General features: G+C 42.7%; 1 protein-coding gene across 5 annotated transcripts in view; it reads right to left on the reverse strand.

Annotated features, from left to right (window-relative positions):
- Nucleotides 1-17,521, reverse strand: part of LTBP1 (latent transforming growth factor beta binding protein 1) — a 199,430-nt gene extending 181,909 nt beyond the window's left edge. Inside the window, exons 1-3 of one of the 5 annotated variants that reach the window (XM_042789538.1) lie at nucleotides 16,511-17,521; nucleotides 15,884-15,954; nucleotides 1,213-1,501 (exon numbers count right to left, since the gene is read on the reverse strand). In XM_042789538.1, coding sequence (XP_042645472.1) covers nucleotides 1,213-1,501; nucleotides 15,884-15,954; nucleotides 16,511-16,983 — 833 coding nt within the window. In that variant the 5' untranslated portion in view covers nucleotides 16,984-17,521. The remainder of the gene's footprint in view (nucleotides 1-1,212; nucleotides 1,502-15,883; nucleotides 15,955-16,510) is intronic. The other 4 variants (XM_042789534.1, XM_042789539.1, XM_042789537.1 and 1 more) reach the window with 4 other exon arrangements.
- Between the last annotated feature and the right edge of the window lie 3,891 nt (nucleotides 17,522-21,412).

Raw genomic sequence — 21,412 nt, forward strand, 5'->3', positions numbered from 1 at the left:
GGCTTAGGGTTTAGAACTCCAAGGGAACTCAGCTAAGTACCTCTTGCTATTACACAAGACATGTATGAATTCAGTTTTGCTTGTGGCTCCGCAGTTAGGTGAACTAGGACAACAGTAAAAGGAATTGGAAGGGTTTAGGAAGAGCGAATGAAGAGGTTACCAGACAACATCAAACATCATTGTCAGTGCCCAGTGACCTCAAGGGGCGGCAGGATGTACTTTGTTGTCAGGAGCATATAACTACTCGGGTACAGACTTCTATAATTACCACCCTTCCAGGGTCATTTTTATAGTTTTGGGCATAGGAAAACCCAGTTTATTTCCCAGCCATGATTATCTTGCTCTGGAAACTAGAAGCGAGACAGACTGCACCCTGCTTAAAACTATCCAAAAGCAAGACCTGTTACAGGACAGAAGCACTTTTGGTCACTGACTTCACCTGAAACTGGAAGTGCAGTAGTTGCTGCAGACACCTAGAACTATCCACATTCAACTTCACGGCCACCCTCCTGTGCACCTCCCTCTCCCCGTATCAAAACGCAGCCCTGAAACACGTTAAGGTCAGACACATTAATAAAAACATTATAGTTAGAGAAATTTCAGACTCACTTGAAGCATTTAAACTAACTAAAGTAGTATCAAAATCTGGCTAAGTCACAGCTACTGAATAGGGAGAGAAAAAAATTCTCCAACAAGAAGGGTGTTGCTTTGCTACCCGTGACAGGCAGATACAATCCTGAACCTCAAACAAAAGCAGGCAGAATTATCCATTGTAATAGAGTCATACACAATTTTAAAAAAGAATACATAATGCAAATGGAAGAAAGAAACCAGAGCACAAGACAAGCACCAAATCTTACTTTCCTTATTTATGTAAGGTGTTGAAATTCTATGCCAGACTGTTCTAGGCTAAACTCAAAAAGTCACTACTGTAAATTAAGAATAACTCCTCTGAAATTAGTACAACATTGCCATTCTAATGAAAATAAAGTTGACTGATATTATGGGATATTCTGTTCAGGTGAGGAGATCTGACTCATAATTAACAAAAGTTTAAAAATCAATTAAAGCTGACAGTTAAAAGAAAAAGTTCTTAAAAAAAAAAAAAATCTGTGAAAGTTTCCAAGTATGATTGTTTGCAAACACTTGCAAGGAACAACGTTTTATAAACCTAACATACTGGGCTTCTTCAAAAGCAAAAGAAACACTTACTGTGGTTGCATTTGCTGAGGTAACCCAACAGGAGACTTCTGCTTAATGGTGAATGCCATCTGAGTCATAGGGCCGACCTTCGGTGGGACCTGCACCTTCTGAGAGAAGGTCTGCTGGGCAGCCTGCTGCGGTATGGGCCACGGGGGAACAACAGAGCTCCGGCCTCCAGTGGGAGATGTGTCTTGCACGACTGTATCCTCACAGGAATTACCTTTTGTTCCTGGTTTACACACACAAAGCTGAGGTCGCAGGCACATCCCTCCATTTTGGCATGGTGGTGCACAGTTAGCTAAGAGAAAACATTTTAAAAAGTACGTGTGAAACAAAGCGTGAAGCAAAATGCAAACCCTCCCCGCAACAAAAAAAGGTGTTAATTGCTAATGTTAATTGGACTAGGAGAGAACAACATTGCTAAGTTCCACAAAAGATAGTATACAAGTCGGTATCGCTTTTACTCCTTTCCTATGTAAGACATGCACAACACCTGAATGACTTCAAAGAGTAAAATGCTGGTGAGCTAAAAAATGGAAAATGCACAAGATAAATCAAGAAATAGAGCATTATTTCAAATCTTCCTGTTAGTGGCCTTTTATATTCTCCTTCCATCCCTGCATCCTGCCTCCTCATACTTCAACAACCCAGCTGCATCCAATGAAAAAATATTACGTAGATTATAGTATTTTACTACTGATCCAGGCTTGGACTCATTCTATTACTAGTTATAAACACAGATCCTCCATAGGTACCTAGAAGGAATCCTTACAGTCCCGTTACAAATGACCAAAACAACACAGAGAAGCATGAAGTGATTCAACCCTTCCCCCCCCACAGCCCAAATGAAATTCCCTCCCATATCACCACTGTAATAACATAAAGGAGACACAAACTGCTGCTACAAAGACATAGCTACACCTAGGGGTTGCATTCTTTGAATAGACAGACAGGTGGCTGTGATTATGCTGAACTGATTTCTATACATTCTTTGTACCACCAGTGAAAAAAGATCAGATCCTTCCAAAGACAATTTGCTTTCAGATACCTGCCTTCAGATAGGATTAATTACACTGTTTGTGTTGCTCTACCCACTTACTACAGAGGAAGTCTGAATCAGTCCAGACTCGACAATCAGTTTTGTAGGCCTAGTTAATGCAGGATTGATTCCATTCTGAATGAGCAAGAAACTTTAAGAATAAGAAAATCCCACCAACAGGAAAAAAAAAAAAAAAGGCAAAAGAAGTTGTTGATCATATGTATACATAACAATACAAATGTATGCTTAATTTAAGGATTTATTTCAGATGCTTAAACTTAGAATGCTATTGAATTTAGAAAATGTTAAAATAACACAAAGATGGCAAAACATATTCATTCTCCTATCCAGAGGATGAAATTTAACAGTAAAATACAATTCTAATTAAAAGAGCTATCAAAGTAATTTCTTCATTAGTCCCATTAGAGATGGCATGCAATGAAGCATTTATAAGAAGAATCACTGCTGAGCTACTTTGCTTCTTCAAACTATTAATATTGTTAAAGATCTTTTAGCATTGGCAAAAATTATATGCCAGATGATAAAGTCTACAGGTTTTACTAAAATAGGGAAGATCATATCTTAAACCATAACATGTGATTCTGCATCATATTCAGGTATATCCACTTGCACAATTATTTTCTTTTTTAAAAAGAAGTCAGTCCACAGCCCTGGTCCAAATAAATTAGAGTACTTGGCACTTCAATCAAGTTTTAATGCACACATTTATTATAAAAATAAACACAGAAGCATACATACAAAACAATATTAGGATGGAACTGTGTTAATTTGGAGGACCAATTTGTCAACTGATAATACCATCTGGTACAGATGTAGCATGTATACCACCTGTACATGACACCAGAATTGCCCTACAACTTTAACTCGAGCTTTGCATGGGGTTCTTCCCACATATACTTCCCCCTTCAATATACTGTTCAGCAACATACCTCCTTTTCAATACTACTTAGCTGAGCTAGCTTAAATGCATATTACACATCTCCCTGGCAACAAAAAGAGTAATCATCTGCTTACTTATATTTCTGCTTATTTTTGAGACTATATTTTCTCTTTGACTGCTGGAAGACTGAAGGCCATTTTCACTGCAAACTTGAGAAGGGATTTACAACAAGCATATGTTGTAATACACAAGCCAATTCTTTCTTGCACCTTGCTTTGAAGACCTAGATTTTGCTACAAACAGTAAAAATTCACCTATATGCACATGGCTGAAATTAATTATATCTTTGGAAAATAAATTCAGCAGCCTTAAATTCTAAGTTTCATTTGCTTTGGAGAAACTAAGACCAGAACAGTGACGCCATCATCTGGGTCATCTGTAGAAAACGTGCAAAGATCACAATGAAACAGTTTGGGCACAGTTGGGAGTGTCTTAGAAAAAAATTACATCGTTTCTGTTAAAAACAACTAAATTGGGATTTTCAAAAGTCCCATTTTTACAGCATTATTATAGATGCATGCCCATAAATGTCCAGAAATACGTTAGGTATAAATGTGTTTTAACCTCCATGCTTCTCAACAAGTTATTTAAAAATCAAAAATCAGACACAGAAGCAAGCTAACAAGACCACCCCAAAAATCAATATAAGAAAAATATCCACTCTGCTAGGGCACTGATCATTCCATATCTCCTAACTTTCAGAAGTGAAACAACAATTTACACATGCACAAAAGACAACCCTGAAAAAACTTCAGCTCTTTTTCCTGCAGTTTAGAACCAAAGCTGTGCTTCAGAAGCCTAAGAAAACTTAAGTTTTCACTTACCAAACTGAACATAATAAGGTTGCAATGAATTTAAAACTATGCAGTTGAAAATAGAACCTGCTTTGAAATGACCTTATCTTTTTTACCCAAGCAGACTTGAAGATTCTTACTTCACTGACAGCAACCTAAACCCTGAAAGATTCTCAGCTTTACATATACATAAAGCATATGAAGCTCTGCAGGGCAAACTGTGTTACTCTAGCTGGCCTTGGAACAAAACAAGCATCAGCAGATCCAGCAACTATGTTATAAAGAACACAGTTTGTCACAGTTTTGTCAAATCATGTTTACAGTGACAACAGGTTAAAAAACTGAGCCATTAGATCTTCACAGCAGTGCACCCTTTGATTCAAGATCTTCATTAATGTTGTGTAACAGAAGATCACAAAACAGGATAAAAGATCACATTTTTAGGGAAGGATTAAAACAAACATTTTAATTGACATAAGACAGCCGTTTAGCTTTAAAAGCGTTCAATACAACTGCAATGTGCCAAATGTATGACCTAATTATTTTGTTTGAAGACAACAATAATGGCACATCTAAGGGAAAACATCATTATTTTCCATAAAGCTAAGCTTCCAAAAACTGGAGCATGGAAGAATTAAGTTTAAAACTGAAAATTAGGCCAATATACTCCTGTTAAAGGCAATAGGCTTGGCCCTATTCAATTCAAGGATGTCATGACTGGAAATTCAAAATGGAGCTTAGCAAAGATGCAAATAATGAGACTAAGTGGGTCACATCAAAGATCCACTTAGTCCCATCTCCTCTCTCCATTACCAAGGTGGATGCCTAAGGACAGGCGTAAGGACAGAGTGAGATGCTGTAAAAGTCTGTACCACTGCAACCTTCAAGAACGAGAGGCTGAGCAACTTCCTGAGCAATAGTGCTAGTTTTGTGTTTAACAACCCTCAACAGGTTTTTTTTCTGTCGGGAGTTCACTGATCTGCCTTTTGAACCTGTTAGTTTCAGCACCAAAACTTGCTGTGCCAAGGAAGTTGGCCATGTTGGCAGGCAAGGCATAGACAACACAACCAACCTCTTCTCACTTTCCAGAAGTATGGTGAAGTAACACAGGGTTCTCTTGGGTTGTTTTTGCTGTTTTAAGACAATGAAATCTGTATCTACTAAAAATAAGGCCATGATGTCACATTTTCTTTCAGGGATGTAAATCCCTAAACCAGAAAAAGCTGAAAGCATCTTCTGTGGCTGTATCCCAACATTTTCATCATTTTTATGTATCTTTCCCTAATCAACTACTGCTTACCACCATCACAGACAGAATATTGGGTTAGAGGGACACATACCAGGCCTGGTATGGTTGTATTTACAACATTTTCAGAATAGCAAATATAAAATAACATTACCATGAGGGTCAAACACACCCCTTCCAACACATGTGTATGTCCATTTGGGACTGATCTTTACATATGTGCTTTTCAGTCCATGTGTTCATGTTATTTTTGGTTAAAGAGTATATAAATATCTGCAGGAGCAAGACCTAAAGTAAAAGGTTTATAACAGTTTTTAAATAAGTAAATATTTTTAAACTTCTACGTATATAGAATGTATTTCCGTTTTAATACATACTAAAATTAAGCACAGTTTATTACATTAAATCAGTAAGTATTAAAATATTATCATATATTGAAGTAGTTTAGATAAAAAAAAATGTCTTTTTCAGACCTTTTGAAATAATCAAAATACAGGTACAAGTAACTCCACTTGTCATGAAAAAAACTTTTATATTAAACTCCCGATAATTCTTAAGTTAAGATCATCAAGATCCGATTCCTATGCTAATCACCTTGATTTTACCTTGAATCACAATTACCTTCTTCAAACAGTAGCACCTCATTTACAAGTTTATTTCTTGGTGTCTCTAGATCATGTGGAGAATTGAAATTCACAAAAATGTACTTTTCAGTGAGAAACTCATAATAAATTTAAACGTCCCAAAAGTTTCCTGCACCTTTTAGCCTCAGCTCCACTTTTAAGCACCTCCTTTATCAAACAACTGCTGGCAGTACTTAAATGTCCACAAAAATTTTTCAATGTCATTCCTGACTTTCTAACAGATACAATGATTACACTACAAACAATGTTGTGAGTTTTTTGTTATTTCTAATAAGCCCATCCGCTAGCATTTTTCCTTTCTGTTTCCACATAAAATTTAACATACCTTTTCTCCCCCCACCCTTAACCACACGTAGTCAAGCATCAGTTCAAGCAGAACTCACTGACTTCTGACAAATTTCACCACTACACACATAGGCACAACATATATCAACTTCTCTCATAGCAGTACGTAAATCTCATCAGGCAAAATACATGCTAGACACCAAATAGTAGAAAATATAGTAATTGAAAGGAGAATTATAAATATGGGGCTGTTTCAGATTCCAGCATGACGCATGCATCAAGTTTACAGAAAGGGGAAAAACCAACACTGTGACGTGAATATATCTGTTCTTAGAGCAGACATTTCATATTCTTTTACATGCAACATCGGAATACTGTTAAAGGCATAGCAAATACTGTCTTATTTCATTAATTCATGACTTCTTTTCCTCAATCACACAAGGAAATCAAACCAAAGCTCATTTTGGTTGAATGCACATCCTAAACAAAAAGTTGTGATACAAAGACACCTTTAACTCCTGCTGTGTTGAAAGAGAGTGATGATCCCCCACCGATTCCAAAAGAAAAGCAGTGAAGCACTTTCTCTTGAGAGCAACAAGCTGTGGGTTTCTGAAAGGGAAGAGGCATATTCCAGTTTCCCTCAGAAAAATCTGAATATGGTGCTGACACCCTGAGATGAGCAAAGTTTATTATAGTTTCCTACTCTACAAATTGCCCAACTGATCAGCTCACCACTTACTTTAAAATTTTATCCAGAATAGAAGTGTAAAGTCTTTTAAGTCACTGTCAGGACTAAGGATGCAACACTGGAGACTAGAAACCCAAAATCTAAGTGAAGAAACACTTGATGCTCACTACCTAATGCTTTTCTCGGGATCTAGTTCTCCATCTGAATATCTCTCTCCAAACAGTTTTCAAAGTTGAATTTCAACAGAAATATATCCAACAATTCTACACATTCATTGAGGATGGGGGAGAGAGGAATTTGTGACTAAGGGTGAGACAACCATGTTGTATGACCATTGTATAAAAAAAAAAGTTGAAATTACTTAAATAATCAGAAGAAATTACATTAACTACAGAAAACCTGTATGACCTCTACACTCCTAATAGAGGAAGTATTACAGCCATATGCGTCTTCGTATACAGGAATTTTGCTTTTATCATGACTATATGGTCTTCGGGGATTCTTTCCCTAAATATACTTCAAATAAAAGCATGTATCACTGTTGGAATTCTTCACTGGTCCACTTCAAAACATCTGACACATTCCCACACTGGCATGGATGGCTACATAAACATGACCTCCAAGAAAGAAGGAAAACAAAACCCAATGCTTTTTACATACATATTTCTCTTAAAACAAACAAACAAACAAATCACAGTTTCTCTCCTAACCTAATGAAATTATAACATACTTTATTAAGATTATTTGTTATGTATCTTCACAGTATTATCTCTAAATGTTAAGATTTATAAGAATTTAATAGCAGCTATACTCAAGTACTTCAAAATCCTAACTTTATCTACAGGATGCATTATTTTATCAGTCATAAGAATATAGGATGTTGTTTGATACTTGTCATTTTCATCCATGTTGTGATTACTGAAGTTTATATACTATAAATACTTAAGTTAGATTGTACAATCTAGGAGACATTTTAAAGTATTTAATTATATGAGATCATAATTGTACATATTCTGACAGTACAAACTTTTCACATGCTACAGATCCTTCTATCATTTTAGTAGAAAAAAAACAAACATGCACTGCAGAATGGACTAAGCCAAGGAAACCAGCAGATTCACGTTACACACTGTCCTTGTTTGCAGGAGTGGTTAGCACTTCAGTATGCAATCCCTTTAATTCTCTTAACCTTTCTCATTACAGTGCTTATTCATTTTGTTACAAAATACTTTGTAAGAAATACACAGGAAACTGAACAAAGTAAAAGAAACTCAATAAAGAGACAATTGAAAATATTTAACTCTATGCAGGATTCAGACAACTGAAGTGCTACAGAAAAGAAATACCAGAGAAGAGACTATTAGTCATAATAATTAAAATGCTAAGAACAATAAAGTTTTCCCTAAATCAAACCAACTCTCAATAAGAGTTCACTGTTTACTTGAGCTGCTCTGAAAATCCAGGCCTAAACTGCCATCTATAGATAATTAAAAAACTGATCTCTGGTTTGAACTGTTTTGAAAAAACAAATCTTGCCACAGGACACAAAACAATCCCCCCATATCAGGAAGCAGTTCTCCAATACTTTAGGTTTATACAGGGATTACTATCTGCATTTTACAAAAAAAGAACATGGCCAAGCAGAACTATTTTTAGCTCTATTTAAATTAACATCTTGCCTTCCCAAAATTCTTGTTCCCCTTCTGTGTGCAGTCAGAAATGCAGAGAGATGTTAAAGCTCTTCTTTCTTTCTGTAGTCAATGGAGAGGATCTGTTTTCTACAAATAAATTAGGCTACGCAAGTAAAGTACTAGTGCTTTTAAAGGCAGAACAAAAAAACTAAACCAAAAACCTCAAACCCAACTCAGTATCAATCCATGTTAGTTACAGAACACAAACTCATTTGACCACCTGAACCACCCATAATCCGTGAACACCCAGTACTGCAGTATTTGCACGAGGAGCCAGCTGAGGGAGGTGTGTGCCCCTCTTCACCCACCCTCCACTAACCCCATAGCTCCCTGGCAATCCAAGCTTGCTTTAAGGCAGAATCAGTTGGCACAAGCAGCCCTTCATGTAGGAGGCTGCAAAGAAGGGCAGCGTTAGAGGTGCTGCACCCAAATTCTTCGAGACCCTGCGGAGTGCAGAACCTCACCCCCCACTACAGTCCCACTCTCCCAGAGGCCGGGAGGCTCACTGATCCCATCCGCCCAGCCGCTTCGCCCTGCTCTCTCACTGTGCTGGCGAGGAAGGAGAGGGGAGCACACCCTGCCCACTTCCAGCTCTCCCCTTCTCTAAACTCAGGAAGAGCCGCCATACAGAAGAGAGGGGCAAGACAAGTACTGTAAGCATCAAAGTATCACTGCGCTGTCCACACGTCATTTTGTTTCCGCACGCATGCAGAACCAGGAGAACACTGCGCAATCACTGGGTGAACCACAGCTCCCCCAGCACCTACACAGCTTTCTACCCACTTCCAAGTTGCACATTGGAAACAAACAGCCAACAGATCTGAAAGGCAGTGAAAAAAAAAAATTTAAAGCCCTCAGTTTTCTATGTTTCCTTCTGATATTATATTAGCAGAAAAACTGTTTGGGACTTTTTATGTGCTGTAGATTTACCACAGCTTCACTGCATGTCCTGCTCCTTTCGTTAACACTAACTGCTGCAAAGAGCTGAATGAGTTCACTGTTGATCTGTTGTTTGCTTCAGTGCAGGAGCACATCATCTTGAGAAGTTTCTTTTAAGGTTCTTTTTTGTTTTGTTCTGTTTTAAATCTATACACACATGTAGTATTTGTATGAAACAGAGACTATGTATCATTATAACCTTACTTGCTTCCAGTAAAGTTCCAACTGGCTCACAAACAAACAAACAAACAAAAAAAACCACAGGGTAGGTTTCACCTCATACTAATTGTAGACTTGCATTTCCTCACTGAAATGTGTCAACATCAGACAGCGTGGTCACGTCTGTACAGCAGGGAGCAGCTAACAGCTCTCCAGCTTCTCACAGCTCTTACTGCCTCCTCTTGTGGGAGGGAGGCTGGCTGCCAGCAATGGCCAGGAGATGGACACTGCTCAGTCTGCCTTACTGCTTTAGCTCAGGTCAGGCTTCTCTCTTGAGGCATATCTTGTCAATCATGATCACAGAGGTTTGGTTCATGTTGTGGGGCCATCTTAAGGCACGTGTACTGTATTTCTTTTAGATGCAGAGAAAAAAATAATTAAAAAAAAAGAATAAAAAAATAAACCCAACACTTGAACACTCCAAGAACGCACCTAATGTATTTCAGCCTTGTATTGGCATTCACTTCATGAGACCAGACTACAGCTAGTCCAAAATAAAACACTAAGCCCTGAAACATGCATACCACGGGCCTCAGGTCATCAAAACCAAAGGCTTTAGTCTATAGATCTGCTCCCGTTAGACCACATTGCTTGCTAATGTGGACAAAGCCAACGATTACAAGAATCTGGATCCTCTCCCCCATTCCCAGGGACAGCAAATGGAAAAATAAAGCATAGTAGAACTACCACTGAGGGCTAAGAAGAACTTCCCCACTACAAAAGTCAATCTATTCCTTCTGTATGAAATTTAAAAGTTTTATTTACATATTACAGTAGCAACCAGAGCAGAGGCAAGACCAAGCTACTCAAGTAATGGTTTTCAGTTTTTCAATTTGGAAGTGTTTAAAAACATCAAAGAATAGGATATCCAAAAACGGACTAATGTCTAGGTCAGTTACATGAGGTCAAAGTAGCCATGTCTCTTAAAATTGAGACATTTATTATTGATTTAGACATGATTTAAAGGAGATTGTTACTGCTTTTACTGAGATTACGATCTTAGCATGAGAAGAAACAACATTTGGGGAGAGTATGTTATAGTTAGGCTTTGTATACACAATGTAAATAAACAGAACTTGGTAAAACTCAAAGCCACTAAACTGATTAAGCACAAGCCTCAGGAACCATGACCAGAAAACCTCCATGAAGCACAGCTGCAAACATTTGAAGTACTCTGTTCCAATGATCAGAAGTACAGCTCTCCTGGATACCACCATTTCCAAGAGCTAAACTGAAGACAGAAAAAGAAAGAATTCTGAGCAACCAGTATTAAAATATTCAGTGGTACAGGGTTTTACATCTATACTGGGGAACCCATGTATGCTTCCAAGTTTCCAGGTCTGGATCCTAGCCTGTATCAGAATAAGACTTAAGCATGCAACCTTTCCCTCACCTTCCCCAAGAAAATTCAGGAGCACAAGCTAGAAGCAACCTAGGTCCATGCAGGTCTTGGACCACTGGGGATCTAGAACTACTGGTCACATTGTGAAATGCCCTTGTCCCAAGGTAGACACAAAGCTGTAGCGTGCTAATTCAGCAATAGCGAGTAGAGCTCTGGTGGGTTAGGGATCAGATGGCTCAAGCTGAACAGTGATACATGAACAGAGGCCGTGCAGATTCAGGGACTGAACAAAGGGGACGCTTCCTCTGGGCAAGTATTAGCACAACTTTCTAGTCTCCCTCACCAGCAAGAAGACTCTACTGTTGTATACATTCTATTTCTGAAAAATAAAGTACACCTTGTTTATCTACAGCGCATTTATTTAATGTTGAGTCAAGAAGTCTTTCCAAATAGAAGAGAATTAGCAATATAATATTTTAATACCAAAAAAAAAAAAAAAGAGACAATGGACTGCTTGTCTTATTTTCTGATGACTTTTCCAAGGTGCCTGAGCACATGACAGACAGGAAAGAACTTCATGACCAAACTTAAAGAATCCAGTCCAGTTCTAACTCCAAAATCCTCACTTTGTGCCCACACGTGGAATACATGCATGCACACTTACACCTTCAGCTAACAATGACACAAGATCCTTTTTCTCTTAACTGCCAATGCTGGTGTAATGTGGGTTCTACACCTACACAGACAGTAATTCCTCTCCCTATTTCAAATTTACTCTAAAAATAATCCTACAAAATCCACTCCCTTACCCGTTTGCCCTATGAGCCTTTCTTACATCTCTGTAATAAGGAGCTCATGCTTCAGTATGCCATTAACAGCCAACTCTTTCCTTCCCACTAGCATTAGTTAATTCTCATTATTATGTTAGTGGAAGTTAGAATTCCTCCAGGCAATGCTATTTTTTAAACCATCCAGTTTATATTGAGAACACTCGTAAACAACTGATATTAATACTCCAGACAAAACATATTATACATTTTAGAAGGGGTCTACTATTACAATAAGGTGGTTCTTTTATTTTCTAAGATATCAGATCCTGCATACAATAGGTAATTTCTTTCTTGCCTTCATCATTAAGAAAAAGAAAACAAAACCAGAACAAACAGAAGAGCATGTTTTGTAGGAAGTAGTATTAGCTAACAGAAATTTAGTAGCAAGTAACAAAGTAGGAGACAACAGGTTTCATTAGGCTAAACATGCAGTTGAGAGGCTGGAACTCTTAATTTCCAGTTTCAGCCTTCTAGTCAGTTGTTATAACGTGTCCAAGGCTGCATTTAACCTATAGTTCAATTTCCATAAATGAAATAAATAACAAAAAACCCACACTCTAGGTTCTACTTGCCTTACAGCCAGGTTATAAAGATAATTAATGTTTGTATAACAATCTGGTAATGCAACAAGTACTAACAAAACATGATGTCTCCAGCCTTGGTGGTATCTTATTATCATGCTTACACAGATTATAACCTATGATAACTATGACTGGAAGACAATCTTTGTTGTAAACATTTTCACGTGCTTATAACTTTCCAAAGTGTTTATTGCTGTGGTTGAATTTTTCCAACCTTTGTCTTTACCCAAAGGTGGATGCTCTGAATGCTTCACAAAGGTAGGTTTTGATTGTTAAACATTATTCTCCCGGCACAAAGCAGTTCTGAGTACTTTTAACCCTGAGCTTTATGATTTCATCCTTTTAATTAGAATGATGCCATTCTTCAAAAGCAAAGTCACATCAAGTTTGAAAAATAAGTTCTTAAGCTAAAACTTTACAATGTAAAACTGAAGTACGAGGCACAGAGGGGGGAAACCTATATGCCTAAAATCAGATACAGTGGACACTCTCATACAAGTAGTTAACAGGAAAACAGAAGCTCACGTTCTGAGGACACACAGTAAGGCTTCCAAAAGAACGTGACTACTGTAAACACAATAGGGAGCTCAGCTTCAAACTAAAATTTAGAAAAAGGACTTGAAAAGTCCACATGCCTCCTCTGTACAGATGCTGCCCTCTGACCTGCACAGAAACATTTCAAATACCCCCTGCTGCTGCTACCGAGGGAAAGGCGATGCAGCTACCACTGCTCCCAGCCAGACTGCCACTCGCCTGGGACGGAGGTCACCCAAGGGAACGGCAGCCTCAGCCACAGCCCCGTGCTCGAGAAAGCCGGGCTAGCAAACACCACCACACAAGACAAAGGAAGAGGGAAAATTAGCAGAGCCTGGGCTGCAAGACCGTACCTCTTCCTTTTGACCCCTCTTTCTGTGGGTTACAGGCAGGCTCATTCACACAGGTGCAGCAGAGCAGAAACACATGGTGCTTGTTCCAGCCTGGGATTACACCTGAGCTAATAAGCCTCGCTGATCAGAGCTGGCTCTCAGCACTCCGGTTCTGGAAGTACGATGCAGACAAATGGAAGTTGGCTCTGGAAAAAGCCAGTATGGGTCTGGGGTTTATTAGCTCAGGCTTTGCACCACGCAAAAGAATATAAACTGGCCCTAGAGGCCAAATAGCTTATTAAAGCGATACTGAGCCTGAGCTAATAAACCCTGACAGGTCCAAACTGACTCTGCGTGAAGTCAGCTCAGGTGTGCCTGCATCTGTGGCACAATTAATCCTCAACTGCAATAACCCACTCAAAAACAACTGGGAGCCCACCATCTGAATGTAAAAAACACTTATTTTTTACAGGAAACAAAGGGGTTAACTTTTGTTCAGTTATAGGGTTTCTGTTCTTCTGAAAGGAACATTGGGAGGTTCAAGAAAAGGAGATATCTGGCTTTTACGACTGTGAGACTAATCTTCCACAGCTAAATCAAGTCAGTGCTATCTCATGGTCTGCCTAAGTTACAAAACAGACAACTTCAGTACACTTAGTGCTTCCCTTGGCTTGCCAAGAGAGGGGTAGAACTGAGAAGGTCCAAGCCAAGTGTATTATACAACTGCTAGGAGGTATCAGAGTAGCATCAGAGCAGGCAGCAAAAATATTTAATGCTAAGGAGAGCCCAATATCAGAGATGCAAAATAAGAAAAAAAGGTCAAAGACATAATCACTGCACCTTTCTTTTAACTCTTTGTCTGCTACTCCATTCCTCCAATAACTTAAGGAATGAACCAAGTAATTCGTGGATTTAAATGAGATCCTCATAACTATCCCATAAAAATCTAATTGCCAGATTTAGTCCTTACCAAAGACCCTAAAAATAGAAAGGAATAAAAAGAGACAAAAAAGAGACAACAGTGGAATGATAATGGGAGAAGTCAATAAAACAGAACTTGAAGGACAGAAAGCAAACTACTTAATTTATAAACAAAAGTTAAAAATTATTAAGTTATCTGTAAATAAAAGTTACTAGAAGACAGAGAAAGAGACACAAACAGGAAAACTGTTTTGGTTTTGTTCAAAACAGTGAAAATAAAATTGGTTGACAACGCATATAATAGTCGAAATAGTCTTTTTACTTAATCTCCTGACATTATTAAGAGGGTTTTTTCCACTTTGTTTAGTCTTTCAGCTAAGGTAGGTGTTTATTAAACTCTGCAATTAGCCTCAAAATACCATCTCAAACACTGTAAGCTGAAGGAAATAATTCTAGTACTTGTAACGTGTTACGCAAAAAAGGTGACTAACCTAATACAGCAGCATGTATTTTAAGCTGAAAATGTTAATTTAGAAGACTATCTTAAATGTATGTCTAAGTTAGTCAGGGAAATTGTGAACTTTTGTCTTTAACAGCCTACCGCAATAGTCTTTGCTTCTTAGCAACAGCTCCATGCAGGTCAAAGGTACTTGACCTTACTGAGGATGACAAATGTGATTGCTCCCTATTGTGAAAAAACCCACACAGGGACAAAAGCCACTACAAAAAAACTCCAAACAGAGTTTGTGTCTTCAAGGTATCTTGCTTACTCCAACTCTCTCAGGGACAAAAATCTGTCCTGCTGAACCAAAGCGATGATCCAAGAGCTGCCCAATCTCACCGATATGTCGAGGGGTTTCCTAATGAGATAGGTCATTCCAGTCTTCCATGACCTCATGGCAACATCACTCCAGTTTAGCCATTTGCAGTCATCACGAATCCTGCCTAAATTAACAGATTCGTCCTTTTCCATATTAGAAAGGACAAACTGAGCATACTACTATTGACTCGATTGGTGTTAGTTTATGCGTATATTTTGTGTTTCTAGATATCCCACCAAAGGTACGTCCCTCTTCTCCAAACCCACTTCTTTTGCCTTGTTCAACACTTCAAAAAAATTCCATGCCCTAAGCACAGGACCATAACACGGGCTGCTGGTAAAGGGACATTGAGGGTAGACGGCAATTCCTGCTCCCCACCTGTGCTCCTCTGGCAGATTCTTTACCCTGTTAAGCCCCCGTTCAAAAAAAACCTCCCAACACACAAGCACCAACATCTTTTCTTCCCCACAAAATATAACCTCTGCAAAGCTCTCTCCAAAAAGGTCACTACTTGTGCTGAGAATAAAGGTAAGAGGCACCCGCTGTGCGTTTTTAAGCAAAGCTGAAGGTTAGCAAGCAGGGCTTTTGGGGATGAAAAGTGAAGCGTCACAACCGCCAGGCCCCACGATGCGGTGGGCGAGGGGCTGGAGCAACCGCCGGTGCGGCGCAGGTGGGGTCTGTGGCTCAGCCCGCGCCTCTGCGCCCACAGCCGACGTCGGGGTCCGTCCCCCCCCCCACACACACACACCACCACCCCCCCCGCAGCGGCATCCCCACGCACACACCCACCCCCCGACCCACGCGGTTACTCACGTTTGATGCACCTCTGGGAGCCCGTGGCCTTGCTCCAGCCGTGGCAGCACTGCCCCCCGCAGACATTGACCCTGCGGGAACAGCAAAGAAGGGCGAGGGTCCGGCGGGGCCGGCCCCGCTCCCCATCCCCAGCCGGGCCGCGGGGCGGGCGCTTGGGCCGGGGAGAGAAAAGGCGGGAAGAATTAAACGTCCCGAAGAGCGTTTGAGGAAACTCTTCGCCCGGCGCCGGCTCCGACGGGCGCCCCGAGCGCGGCTTTTGGGGACGCAAAGGACAACGCCGGGGGCCGCCCGCCCCAGCGGGAGGAGCGGGGCGGCTGAGGGGCTCCTCGCGCGCTCGACGCCTCAGCCCGGGCGCGGCCCCAGCGGGTTTGCAGCCGGGCAGGTAAACGGCCGCGGTGCCCCCCCCCCCCCCCCAGGAGCCCGGTGCGGGCTGCCCCCGGCCCCCGCCCCACACCACCCACGTCCCCCCCGAGGGGAGGCGACAACGGCCGCGACGGAGGTGCTCGGTGGGGGGGGGAGGTGGTAGGGAGGCTGCGGGCGGGCGGCACGGCCGCCTCAGCCGCGCTGGGGAGCGGGGATGGGGGGGGGGGGGGCATGCGGGGCACGGCGGGCGGGAGGGCGCCTTACCCCGGCAGCGGCGGCAGCTGGTGCTTCGGGCGGAGGGGGGGGCCGGCGCTGCTGTTGCCGCGGGGGCTCGGCGGCGGCTTGGGCCGCGGGCTGAAACGGGCCGGCTTGGCGAAGGAGGAGGCGTGAGCGGCGGAGTTGGGGTGGACCGGCCCGGCGGGGCCCAAGCGGAGCTGGACGCCCCCGCCGCCCGGTTTGCTCATCCGCCGGCTCCGCTCCAGGGTGCCGGTGCCGCTGTACCGCGTGTTCAGCTGGACGTTAAACGTGCGCTGCTGCTGCTGCTGCGGCGGCTGCTCCCCCGCCCCGAGCAGGGTCGGGCGCTGATGCCGGCTGCCGGAGGAGCCCCCCCGACCGGGCTGCAGGACGTACGTGATCCTCCTCACCCTGCCCTTCTCGGAGGCAGCGAGCGCTGGTGACAAAAGTGCCCAGGCAGCGAGGAGGGGGAGGAGGAGGAACCCCCGTCTGATCCGAGCCATTTCCACAGCGGGAGCCCCTGCAGCCGGCGAGCTTCGCGGAGCCGCGGTGCAAGGGTTTCCTCTCCTCCAAAAGAACGCGCGTGTGCGTGTCTGTGTGTGACCCGCGCCCGGCGTGCGGATCCTTCCTCCGCTCGCTGCCCCCCCCCGCTTTTCCTCCCCCCCCACCCCCCCCCAACCTGCTCCGCGGGGGGAGAAAGAAAAAAGCCTCAGGTTCCTCCCACCCGCCCCCCAAACTGTTAGAAAAAGTTCAGCAAACACGTCGCCCCGTGGAGCAGGAAAACATCGTTGGAAGAAAGGAAGCGGCGGGTGCGAGCCGGAGCGGGAAGGGAGGAGGAGCAGCAGCAGGGGAAGGGTGTTTGCCGGAGGGGGGTGGTCGCAATGGAGAGCAGATGTTTCGGTTGCCGGAGCTGCCAGGGGTCTGCGAGCGCGTGTAAGAAACGATCCTTAAGCCAGTCCGGGCTGAAAAAAAAAAAAAAAAAAAAACAAAAACAAACAAAACAAAAACCTAACAAAAAAACCCAAAACACCCGCTTTTTAAGAGTTTCTCCGCGAGTGTGTGCGGGAGGGGCGGGGGGCGGCGGGGTGTGGGGGGGTGCCCCGGTGCCGGCCCCGCGCAGCCAATCTGGGGCCGCCGTGACGTCAGGCGGCGCTCCCGGGGCGTGGGGGGGGCTCGTGGCGTGGGGCCGCGGCCGGGGCCGGCGCCAGGTGACACGGATGGGGACGGGGAGGCCGCGGGGGTCCCGGCTCCGAGCGGGGCGAGCAGAGCCCGCGACTCAGCCGGCGCCGCGAAGGAACCGCAAAAATACGTATTTTTAACTGCCGGGCGCTGCCTGCGGCACGGGCAGCGTAGCTGTCCCGCACAGCTGGGGTAGCATACCTGCACTGCTGCAGGAGCCGGGCATTTCTGTTCCGTTTTGACGGCGGTAAGGCTTTGAACCCCCAAAAGTTTTCTATACATGCTTCTCTTTGTGTGTAGGAACTCAAAGCAGCACTTGCCCACGTTAAAGGTAAGCGCATGCCTCGGTCTCTGCTTGATGAGAGCCACAGGCTTGAGATCGCTCTTAGCCGAAATCCTGGCAGGATTCGGAGGGACCGTATTCTTTCTTGGTTTTCTTTATGTTTGTAAAGCAGTATGTATTTCTAAAGAACAAAATACAAACCACAACCAGACGCTTGGAGTTAATATATAAGTAAAACTGCTTGTGTTTTTCTCCAGTCTTCACCGATGTCACCCTTTAGCATTGTAAATAAAGGAAAAAAAAAAAAAAAAAAAAAAAAACCACAAAACAAAACCCAAAACAAAGTTCACAAAATAACTCGAAGGTTACATCTTTTAAAATACTCAGAAGCTGATGTGTCCGAGTTCTTTCCAAGAAACTTTGTGGAGAATCAAACAGTTTGCAAATCCAATAACTTGGAATCCAGGTCCTCCTCCCTGGGTTCTCCTCTGCTCTTTTCCAGAGCTTTAAGGACACTGACCCTGGCTCCAAACTGATGAGATTTTGTTCTTAAATGCTCTTGGCGCAGCTACACAGCCGGCATGGGGAGCAGGAGGGTTTTACATTGACAGGATTCCAGGCAAGAGCCTGTATTAGGAGCACAACAGTCCCTTCCTCCTTAGTTCTCATCTATTTAAATCTGCTCAAAAATAAATAGATGTTTTAAATAGATGGGAGTTTGGAGCTTTCTATAGTCACAGTCTAAGGGAGCCACATTGATGTTAAAGGCTTCTGCTTCTATGCCCCCAAGCACTCTGAATTGCAGCCCAGCGTTTGAAAAGAAAATGCCACTAGCACTGGGGACTTCTAACTCCACAGTGGGTTAAACTAGAGTGAAACTCTGTGGTGGTTCAGAAAAAAAACCCAAAAAAACAAAAAAAAAACCAAAAAAAAACCACCAACAGATAAAGCCTGAAAGGATCCCCAGCTTGAAGATAACTAAGTTAACTGTGAGACCACTGCCTCCTTTCTTAGCAAGCGTATACATCTGTTGCTTTTTTAACCGGCAAGACATTCTCAGCAACCAGACTGTTCAGCCTTCTGAAGGGTAATTATTGTCCATCCTGAGTGTGAGTATGCTAAATGTTTTTACAGTGTTCAGGGAACAAAAAATACCTTGAAACCAGTGAGGTGGGGTAAAGACTGAGTAAGTAGAGAGAAACTGATGTGGTACTCAGGATTGTTGCTGTGCACAAGGCCGCTGTCCTTCAGAAGTTTTCCAGAATGAGATCACAGCTACGTGTGTGGCTGGGTTTGTTGAGCAGAGGGCAAAAACTGCATCATTCCACAGCAGAAGCCAGTTGCTTTTAAGAAATGTGGGGTTTAAGTCATGTCAAGCAGGGGGCAAATGTGGTCTATTACTGGCTACTATACAGCAAATGGTAAGGGACCTCAAGGGAAATATATCCGTTAAGGTGGATGCTTTGCATAAAATGATTGAGGTTTAAAAACATTCTTGAAAAAATATGAAGTATTAGTTGAGATTAATTGGTTGAGGTCAAGCACTCCTCACAAATTTGCATGGCAGATCTGATTTTCAGTGTTCTCTTTTTTCCTCTAACAAGGCAATCCACACTTTTCTTCTCTGTTTGTCTGGTTTTGGTAATTTATTTTTTTTTACTTCCCTCCCCCACCCCCCCCCCCCCCCCCACAAGTCTGGAGAGTCTTGCACGTTATGGACCTGGGGCTTGGCTGCAGTAACATGTTGGGTTGGCCATAGAAGTTTTAACAGCTGAAAGAGACCTTCAGTGAACCATCACTGCAGTCTAAAGCTCAGCTCAAAATTTCTTCCCATGTGGAAGTCCCTGCATCCAAAGGACAAAAAGCACATCTGTCCAGCACCAAACAGCCAGATGCTGGCCTTTCTAAAACAAGTCCAGCGGCTACTAAGGTTCCTGAGAATCCTGTAATAAAAGGTATCACAGCTCGTGAGAAACCTGCTCTGGGCTGCTTCCCCACCTCCTGTGGAAAAGGCATCTACTGACTTTGCAGTTATAAACAGGAGTTAGTATCTCACACCACCTACCAGGCACGCCATTCTCTTAAAGATGAGTTGGGAAAGCAATTCACGCTGTTTTTGTGCCTTTCCCCTGTGGTTATTGACTAAAGGGTGAACACAGGGAAACATAAAGAGAGGTCCTCAGTCTGTACACCTCCTGCCATAGGGGCTGCCCTCTCGGTGCTCTGAGGAGGCTGAGAAGAGCAGGACTGGCTGCAAGATTGGGAGCAGGATGGATGCAGGAGGCAGAAGTGCTGCCCAATGAGATGGCAGGATTGCTTCAAGGGTTAAAGGACTGAGGAGAAGCCAGTTTGAGAGTGTGAGTATCTGCAGCAAGAACCAATACAGCATTATTCAAACCAACATAAAAGCAAGAGCTAAACTGTCGTATGTTTTTGTTCAAGTCTCACGACTTTGGGGCCACTCCCATTAGTTGAGTGAGGAAGGATGATTTTTTTTTGAGCCGTCAAAGTTGTCAGCACTCAGACCTCCACGGTTCTTTTTTCAGCAAATGAAGGAGACAGGACTGTGGCCCCATGTCTCATGGAGGATGCGTCTGGTGCACTAGCCTGCAGGGCAAAGCAGGGACCTTTAAGACGTGCATCATGTTGAGGGTGAGGTCATCTCAGCAGGGGTGATCATTCAGCCTTCCTTATGCAGCACAGTGCCACAGTATTTCCCTGTGAGCTGACAGCCAGGTTAGCCAAGCAGCAAGTTGAACGACTGGCAATGTGCAATGTGCCAAGCTACAGGGCCAGCAAGTGGCCCTGGTGATCTTGTAGATCCACCAGGCAGCAAGCCTTAGCCTCCAAGGAGAGCTGGGTTGGGAGCCCACAGTTCACACATTAGAGGTTGGACAAGGTCGAGAGCTGTGTTCAGCCCCAATTTTGGCTACAGAATAGCACTTTTAGAGTAGTGTAGCTTTAATATTATTACTCCAAACTTCTTCTGAGCTAAAGGAGAAAAAGCAGTCTGTATTACTTCTTGTAAGCTGAGAATCAGCTGGAGACCTGTATCTGCTGTTTTCCTTTTCCATACTATACAAGTATCTGAAAAAACTCCCTCTATTTTGCAGGCTAAATTTTACCTTTAGCCACAGCTTTGTACAGGTAACATGACTCTTACAGGTATTTCTTTTGAACAAAAGAGAACAGCTTAGTCCCGTTGTCATCACAGCAGGGAAAAGAAGCAGTTGACCTTTATTATGTCACTAAAGTATATACAACACATGAGTCTGAATACATACATGAAATAGATTTGCAAAGTAAGATGTTAATATAATTTCTAAGTGGTATTTTTTGAACAGAACTGTACCTTCCAACCATGACTGTTGTTTGTTCCTTCAGGCAGAAACTGTAATTACTCTACAGTTTGCAACTAGTATCCTGAGGCCTCAACCGTTCCTGAGTGTTACCACAGTATAAATATCATT

The sequence above is a fragment of the Tyto alba genome, unplaced genomic scaffold (genome assembly GCF_018691265.1).
Source record: "Tyto alba isolate M040663 unplaced genomic scaffold, T.alba_DEE_v4.0 Super-Scaffold_16, whole genome shotgun sequence".
NCBI classification, from domain to species: Eukaryota; Metazoa; Chordata; class Aves; order Strigiformes; family Tytonidae; genus Tyto; species Tyto alba.